The sequence below is a fragment of the Garra rufa genome, unplaced genomic scaffold (genome assembly GCF_049309525.1).
Source record: "Garra rufa unplaced genomic scaffold, GarRuf1.0 hap1_unplaced_677, whole genome shotgun sequence".
In the NCBI taxonomy this organism is placed as follows: domain Eukaryota; kingdom Metazoa; phylum Chordata; class Actinopteri; order Cypriniformes; family Cyprinidae; genus Garra; species Garra rufa.
Window position 1 is genome coordinate 3158 of NW_027394942.1, and position 9268 is coordinate 12425.

At 37.5% G+C, this 9268-nt stretch overlaps 2 protein-coding genes across 2 annotated transcripts; both read right to left on the bottom strand.

Moving 5' to 3' along the window:
- Nucleotides 1-200: 200 nt before the first annotated feature.
- On the bottom strand, nt 201-7911 carry LOC141317303 (proteinase-activated receptor 1-like). The gene is made up of 6 exons (XM_073833047.1): nt 7875-7911; nt 4284-4370; nt 3392-3487; nt 2561-2659; nt 1584-1772; nt 201-1288 (listed from the first exon to the last, which is right to left on the bottom strand). The coding sequence occupies exons 1-6, from the start codon at nt 7909-7911 to the stop codon at nt 201-203; spliced, it is 1596 nt and encodes a 531-aa protein (XP_073689148.1).
- A 129-nt stretch (nt 7912-8040) lies between these two features.
- LOC141317304 (proteinase-activated receptor 1-like) lies at nt 8041-8985 on the bottom strand. Its single transcript, XM_073833048.1, has one exon. It carries the CDS (start codon nt 8983-8985, stop codon nt 8041-8043), a length of 945 nt encoding a protein of 314 aa, XP_073689149.1.
- Between the last annotated feature and the right edge of the window lie 283 nt (nt 8986-9268).

A 9268-nucleotide genomic window follows, 5' to 3' on the forward strand; every position in this document is an offset into this window, starting at 1 on the left:
TAGTTTATTTATTAATGATATTTCATGCATTATAAACAATATTCTCTAAGACCTTCACTGACATAGCACAATAGCTACATATTGCTAATATATGTGTGCATACAAAGACAATAAACACCTATACTTTATTCCACATTGCTTAATACTGGCAAATGTGTTGAACTTGTCAAGCTTAGTACATAGCTAGTTTGATTTTCATTTCACTGTGCAGCTGTAGTGCACGGAGAGGTTTTTGTGTCTGACTGCGTTTTTGCACTCTTTTTTGCTTTCTTGCACCAAAACACAGAGCGGATCTGCTTTCTGCATTGAGACGAGCCGTAGTAGTACAGCAGAGGGTCCAGAAAAACACTTGCGCTTCCCAAACACACAGCCAACAGGTAAGCCGCATATGATGAATCTCCCTCGCGGTGACCTCCAGTAGCTAAATGAACACAGTGGTACAACAGGATGCCGTTGTTTGGAGCAAAACACACTACAAACACAAACAGCACAGCGACAGCCATGATAACAGGTCTTCTTCGCTTGTCTGAAGATGATGTTGCTAATCGATTAGATTTTACACTAAGTGCATATATGATGGCAAAGTAGCTCACTAAGGTGACAACCAGAGGCAAGAAGAAGTAGAGGCAGGAGAGGATGGAGAACAGGTAGACATAATACAATACAGTAGGGTCGTTTTGGCGTAGCACGTCATGGCAGGTGACGCCCACATTCTTAATATTAACTGTTTGACTCATTAAGAGAAGTGGCACTGTACCAACAAGTGCCAGCAGCCAGACTAATGTGCATATGAATGTGGCTTTCCTTGTGGTCCTCCAGGTCAGAGAGGCAATGGGAAACACCACGGCCAGCAGTCTGTCCACACTCATGCTCATCATCAGCAGTATGGAGCAGTACATGTAGCAGTAGTAAGCTGCACTGAGCACACGACACGCCGCCTCACCGAACACCCAATCTGAACCGTTCATCTGGTAGTGGATCTTCAGAGGCAACAGCAGGTTGAAGAGCAGGTCCACACACGCCAGGTGAGACATGTAGATCACAGCTGGTTTCTTCTCTCGAATCCTACAGGTGAACGTCACCACAGCCAAAGCGTTCAGGGGCAAACTAATGAGGATGATGATGATGTAGAATGAGGGCATGACGCGTGTCACCATTGGGCCTTTGAGGAAGTCAACAGACTCGTCCAAAATGTTGAGTGTATCAGGGATTAATGCACCTTTGTCATTATATACTGCTGCATCTGGAGTATTGCTCTTCTTCGATGCTAGAGAGGTCTCTGGATAGCCTAAAAACCCAACCAACACAAAACACCATGAGTAAAGTTTTCATTATACAACTAGACTACTGTATTATAAACTGGGTGTTGATATTGCGAACTAAAACTAACAGTAAAACTATAAAAAATAATATTTGTAACTGAAATGAAACTGGAATAAAATATAATATCATTAGAAACAATGTGAACTTAAAAAACTTGACTCAAATTTAAGATGAACTGATAAAAAAACCTAAATAAAAATAAAGATAAAATAGAATAAAAAACATGTAGATCACATCTGGTTGATTCTCTCAAATCCTACAGGTGAATGTCACTAAGACCGAAGCGTTCATGGGCAAACTAATGCGGATGATGTTAAACAAGATGTTGAGTGTATCAGGGACTGATGCACCTTTGTGATTATATGCCACTGCATCTGGAGAATTGCCTCTCAGGATAGGATAGTCAGGATAACCTAACATCGCACTTACATTAACAGGTAAGTCAGGACCTGCAACCAACACAAAACAACATGAGTAAAGTTCTCATACTACTACTAGACTACTGTATTATTGCCAACTAAAACTAATAATAAAACTAAGAAAATATTTTTGGTCACTGAAATGTGACCCTCAAGCCTTTGAGTAAGTTTTGTCTGTGATACCAAATGTGTTGAAGACATATATAGTTTCATTGTATATATTTCTACATTCAGACGTGTGATGCTGGCAGGCTTGGCAAAAAATGTTATTTGTTCATACTCAGTTATGTAAATAGAAGCATTGTATGTAACAAAATCTCTAATAATAACAACAGAAAACCATCAGTGAAAGTTGTTGTGAGGCTAACTGTGAGGTTGTAAGGTTCACTTACAGAACTAAAATTTACGGATAATTTACTTCCCCCCTTGTCATACAAGATGTTCATGTCTTTCTTCGGTCGTAAAGAAATTGTGTTTTTTGAGGAAAACATTTCATTTTTTCCATATAGTGTACTTCTATGGTGGCCAGTTTGAACTTAGAAATTGTAGTTTAGATACAGCTTCCTGAAATGCTTTCAGCAAAAAACATAATTTCTTTGTGACTGAAGAAAGAAAGACATGAACATCTTGGATGACAAGGGGGTGAGTAAATTATCTGTAAACTGTTGTTCTCAAAGTGAACTAATCCTTAAAGTGAAATAAACAAAAAAAGACAATCATAGGAATAAACACTGCCACATAGAGGATTAAAGTCACAGTTTCTGTGGTAAAGTGTAAAATGGAAAATCTTTTATCGATCTTCATCTTTCAAATGAAACCTTCATAGGTCCATGAACCGAGTTCATCAGATGTCTGAGCTGAAAACTCGCTGTCATCAACTGGATCATCAGCTTCTTCAAAGCTTCTTACAGCGTTCTCTGCAACCAAAAGACCAAAACACCATCAGTGATAACACACAAAAAACACACTAAACACAACTGCACAGATGGACTTACCATTAAAGGTGGCTGTGCATGCACATCGCAGACTGAGACAAGACAAACATGTGACGTTAAAAAATACTTAAATTTTTTTTTAGAAAATAACTGATCGTTTCGCTAGATAAGAGCCTTCTTTCTTGTCTGGGATTGTTTAGAGCCCTTTGAATCTGCATTTGAACTGTATTTTGTAAGCTCAAACTCCGGACACCATTGAAGTCCAGTATATGAAGAAAATTCCTGAAATGTTTTCCTCAAAAAACGCAATTTCTTTACGACTTAAGAAAGTAAGACATGAACATCTTGGATGACAAGGGGGTGAGTAAATTATCTGTAAACTGTTGTTCTGAAAGTGAACTAATCCTTTAAGTGAAATTAACAAAAAAGAAAATCACAGGAATAAACACTGCCACATAGAGGATTAAAGTCACAATTTCTGTGGTAAAGTGTAAAATGTAAAAGTCTTCTATCGATCTTCATCTTTCAGTGAAACCTGTGAGTTTTCTGTCCCTCTGTTTAAAAGTCCACACAATCATTTGTCAATCATAAATGTGTTGAAAAAATTAATCCATAATCCAAGAAGAGATAGGTTACAGTATGCATCTTTTACTTCATGTTTCACAGAATAACCAAAATCTTTTGGGTTTGGATTAACATGGCAGCAAAATCTACCTGGTGTCCCTGAACCAAGTTCATCAGACGTCTGAGCTGAAAACTTGCTGTCATCAATTGGATTATCAGTCTGTTCAAAACTTCTTACAGCATTCTCTGCAACCAAAAGACCAAAACACTATCAGTGATAACACACAAAAAACACACTTAACACAACTGCACTGATGGACTTACCGTTAAAGATGTCAGTGGATGCAACAACAACTTGTGACGTTAAGAAGTATAAAAGTTTTTTTTTTTTTTTTTTAGAAAATGACTGATCATCTAACTACATAAGATCGTTCTTGTCTGGGATTGTTTAGAGCCCTCTGAATCTGCATTTAAACTGTATTTTGTAAGTTCAAACTCCAGACACCATTGAAGTCCACTATATGAAGAAAATTCCTGAAATGTTTTCCTCAAAAAACGCAATTTCTTTACGACTTAAGAAAGTAAGACATGAACATCTTGGATGACAATGTGGGGTAAGTAAATTATCCGTAAACTGTTGTTCTGAAAGTGAACTAATCCTTTAAGTGAAATAAACAAAAAAGAAAATTATAGGAATAAACACTGCCACATAGAGGATTAAAGTCACAGTTTCTGTGGTAAAGTGTAAAATGGAAAAGTCTGTTATCGATCTTCATCTTTCAGTGAAACCTGAGAGTTTTCTGTCCCTTTGTTTAAATGTCCACACAATCATTTGTCAATCATAAATGCGTTGAAAAAACTAATCCATCATCCAAGAAGAGATAGAATCCCTGTATTTCATGAACAGACTGTTCGTAATTCAGGTGTGGACTTTAATAAGAGGGACAGAAACTTCATAGGTTACAGTATACATCTTTTACTTTCTGTTTCACAGATTAACCAAAATATTTTGGGTTTGGATCAACATGGCAACAAAATCTACCTGGCATCAGGTTTTCATCAGATGTCTGAGCTGAATACTCGCTGTCATCAATTGGACCATCAGTCTGTTCAAAGCTTACAGCGTTCTCTGCAACCGAAAGACCAAACACCATCAGTGAAAACACAGAAAAAACACTAAACACAACTGCACTGATGGACTTACCGTTAAAGGTGGCAGTGCATGCATGCAGAAGTATAATGGAAAACAAGATAGTTTTGACCCCCATGGGTACCGATCAGAGGTCACTTCCTAACTGAACAAATCGCTGTATACAGACAGTGTTTCTTCACTCTCTAAGTGCTTAATCTCTTCTGTAAGGAGCGGCTCGGTTGGATTTATATATGATGACATCTCTGGATCCTCCACCCTCCACTGAGATCAAATGCATTTCTATTCATTGCTACAAGCTACAGAGCAAATGAGAAATCAAGCTATAATTGACAGACATCACAGGTCCCAATGAGAGATGAGAGACGAATGGTTTATTAAGGCATTTTCCATAAAACAACATTATTTCATCATACAATGCCTTGATGTGCTCAAAGACTGTCTGCACTGAGACGAACAGCAGAGGGTCCAGAAAAAAACACTAGTACTCCCTAAACAACACTCATAAATCAACCCATAAATAGCAGTTACTGTCAAAATATGAATAAATAAAAATGTATAAAAAGATTTCTACACCCATCTGTATTATATACAGCACAGTGCTGTAACTGGTACCTAACACTAAAATTAAAACGATTAAAAACCGTTTACAATATTGAAACAATGCTGAAATAAATTATGATTAAAATTAGATGGAAAATTTGAACTTAAAAACCTCAACCTCAATCGAATGAAATTACCAAGAGATAAATTATGAATGATGATGGATGTTTGGGTGTGACTCCTGAAAGACTATTTCCTGCAATATTTCCATTTTTTTAAATGGATGTTGCATCTCATGCTTTAGCCTGTTTTGTCATGGGTTTGTATGAAGATGTAAAACAACAGCATACAAACAGAAGTTAGAATCCACCATGGCTGCACTCATTAGTTACTCAGGAAAAGGTGGAAAGAACTTTGAAAACAAAGATAAAAACAAATGTCTTTCAGTCAAATGTTTTTATTTGTGGTATTTTATATATTATTAATGCACTTATTAACATAGAGTGATATAGATGACATGCATCAAAGTCTATATATATATAAAAAAAAAAAATTGGCTCGAAACCAGAGTACGCCCCCAACAGGTTAGGACAGGAATAGTTGTAAGTGCGGAGAAGGGCTGGGAGAGGGATGCTGGAAAACTTTCAAGGAACATAGGTAAGGATGCTGTGTAAATATTAGGTTAATTATGTTGATTACTGATTGTGCTCCCAAACTTTGTTAATAAATACAGTTTTAATGCAGCTTCAATGGGCTCTACAATCCTAGCTGAGGAAGAAGGGTCTTATCTAGCAAAACAATCAGTTAATTTCCAAAAACAAAAAAAAACAAAAAAAAAACTTTTTTAACATCAAACGATCATCTTGTCTAGCTCTGTGTGAACTCTGTGTATTCTGGCTCATTACAGTTAGGGTATGTTGAAAAACTCCCTTTGTAAACTTTGTGAACACTGGGTCGGTTCTTCTACAGCGATGTAGGATTGATTTTGAAGTTGGAGGAGAAAATGAAATGGGAGTCTTTCGACCTACCCTAAATGTATTGAATCGGAATACAAAGAGTACATGCAAAGCTAGATAGGACAAGCATTTGTGGTTGTAAAGTATCTAAATTGTTAATTTTTAGAAAATAACTGATCGTTTTGCTAGATAATACCCTTCTGCCTGGGATCATTTAAAGCCCTTTGAAGCTGCATTTCAATTGCATTTTGGAAATTCATAGAAGTCCACTATATGGAGAGAAATCCTGAAATGTTTTCCTCAAAAAACATAATTTCTTTACGACTGAAGAAAGAAAGACATGAACATCTTGGATGACAAAGGGGTTGAGTAAATTGTCTGTAAATTTCATAAATTTCTGTAAATTAACTTTAATTAAAATTAACTGGTATAATTCTGTTATATTCTGTTTTCGCAAATAATATTTTAAAAATATGCACACATTCACATTTATTTTCATGCCTCATATGTTGAAAACACAAAACATTTCTTGTTACGTCACATACAGTTAGGAATCACATGAATCACATAGAGATACCATACTTTCAGCAGAGGGATTGCAATTATGTCACAATTTGTTCAGTTACCCGGATGTGCAGCCATTTTGGCGATACTCGGATGTAAACAACAGCACAGATTGCACAGATAATGTACTACAAACCACGAAAAAATGTGTGGAAAATCTTAAGCAGGAAGGGGCGCAATATTTTGACAAACTAAAGTTAATAAAGTATGAGTATTAATTAAGATATTAGCTTAATATTTCACCTACCTGACTGGAATTGATAAGAACAAACACAAACGCTGTCAAGGTTCTTGCCACAGAAATCCTGGTTAAGTCTGGCCAGTCACAAATGCCTTTTGTTCCACAGTTTTTTTGGGTAACACTTTAAATACGGTTCTGTCGTTAATGAATAACTACAGGAAAAAATTACTAATGCACTACTAACCTTATAGTAACTACTATTAACTAACAAGAAATTCTGATTAACGAATCAGTAAGTAATAGTGCTCAGTTAAAAGTGGTCAGTAACTACTATATTTTTCATATCTCCCAGAGAACTACTAAGAATTACTATATACAGGTTCATAATCAATGTGAATAATACAAATTGTATTAATTCTAAGATAAAGATCATGGTAACCCACTAGTAATGATTCCAGAATTATCAAATACTTCAGAAGGGATTACTAATTATTTGTATCTAAAGTGAAGACCATGATAACTCCCTAGTAATGACTGAAATCACTGTAAGCTTTTGAGGTATATGTAAGGTTTTGGATAGTAATAACTCAAGTGTTACTGCATCCATCTAAAAGAATGACTAATTATTACTAAATAATTTGCCATTGTTACTAAAGCCATCAGAAGTATTACTATCCAGAACCTTACAAAAACCTAATTGTTTTTAATGACTTTAGTCATTAACAGGGTATGGTGCACATTTTAGGACATTGTCAGACCTTAGCCATACATGGAAAAAGTGTCATGCCTCAGACTAAAAGGCATCAGTCACAGGACAAAACGTCATCGTGCCTAAGACTAAAAGGCTTCACTTCTCAGGAAAAACGAAGTCAGGTTTCAGGTCTCAGGTCTCGTACAATTAGACATCGGATGAAGCGGACTAAAGTGTCACCGTTTTTTGCACTCTTCTCTTTGATTTGTTATAACTTCTGACAGTCTATAGTTGTTTTTCCCAGTTTGACTGATTAGTACAGCCCAAACATGACAATAATTGACCATTTTCACCAGCAATAATCAGAAAAATATGATTTTACATTTAGTGCCGCCAAAAATAGCCGATTGATGACGTGCCGTGAAAATGCATAAGCATATCTCAGAAAAAGTTGAGTAGTAGTAACATCTTCTATCATAAAACAATTGACAAATACTATTAAATTTATTGCTACTTACTTCTCATTTTGTTTTGATATTAATACTGACGCTCTGCTTCAATGCCTACTTTGATTTGATTGGCCATCTTTAATCTTTGACATTTTCTGAGACAGATTTAGCGGGACTCGTGGTAAACCAGTCAAGTAAACAAAGCATACAGTTTAGAATATGGCTAGCTGTTGTTTTAAAAGAGATTAATTTTTCATTTTTACGATTACTGTGACGCTGTAGTGCATTGAGAGTCTTTTGTGTTAGACTGCATTTTTGCTCCCTTTTTCGCTTTCTTGCACCAAAACACAGAGCGGACCTGCTTTCTGTATTGAGACGAGCCGTAGTAGTACAGCAGAGGGTCCAGAAAAACACTTGCGCTCTCCAAACACACAGCCAACAGGTAAGCCGCATATGATGAATCTCCCTCGCGGTGACCTCCGGTAGCTAAATGAACACAGTGGTACAACAGGATACCATTGGTTGGAGCAAAGCACACTACAAACACAAACAGCACAGCGGCAGCCATAATCACAGGTCTTCTCCGCTTGTCTGAAGATGATGTTAAGCGATCAGATTTTACACTAAGTGCATATATGATGGTGGAGTAGCTCACTAAGGTGACAACCAGAGGCAAGAAGAAGTACAGGCAGGAGAGGATGGAGAACAGGTGCACATAATACAATACAGTAGGGTCATTTTGGCGTAGCACGTCATGGCACGTGACGGTGACGCCCAAGTTTTTAATCTCAACTGTTTGACTCATTAAGAGAAGTGGCATTGTACCAGCGAGTGCCAGCAGCCAGACTAATGTGCATATGAATGTGGCTTTCCTTGTGCTCCTCCAGGTTAAAGAGGCAATGGGAAACACCACGGCCAGCAGTCTGTCCACACTCATGCTCATCATCAGCAGTATGGAGCAGTACATGTAGCAGTAGTAAGCTGCACTGAGCACACGACACGCCGCCTCACCGAACACCCAATCTGAAGCATTCATCTGGTAGTGGATCTTCAGAGGCAGCAGCAGGGTGAAGAGCAGGTCCACACATGCCAGGTGAGACATGTAGATCACCGCTGGTTTCTTCTCTCGAATCCAACAGGTGAACGCCACCAAAGCTAAAGCGTTCAGGGGCAAACTAATGAGGATGATGATGATGTAGATGAAGGGCATGATGCGTGTGACCATTAGGCTTTTGAGGAAATCAACAGACTCATCAAAAATGTTGAGTGTATCAGGTATTGGTGCTGCTGTGTGATTATATTGGGCTGCATCTGTAATACTGCTCTTCTTTGATGCCACAAACCTCTTAGGATAACCTATGAATCCACCTAGAGCAGGTGCAAGGCAGTCAGGATCTGTAAACAATGTGAAACACCATGAATAAAGTTCTCACAGTACTATGCAAAAGAGTGCAGCACTAAGAGTAGCTGTCAGGAATTGTGTGAGGCTGTGT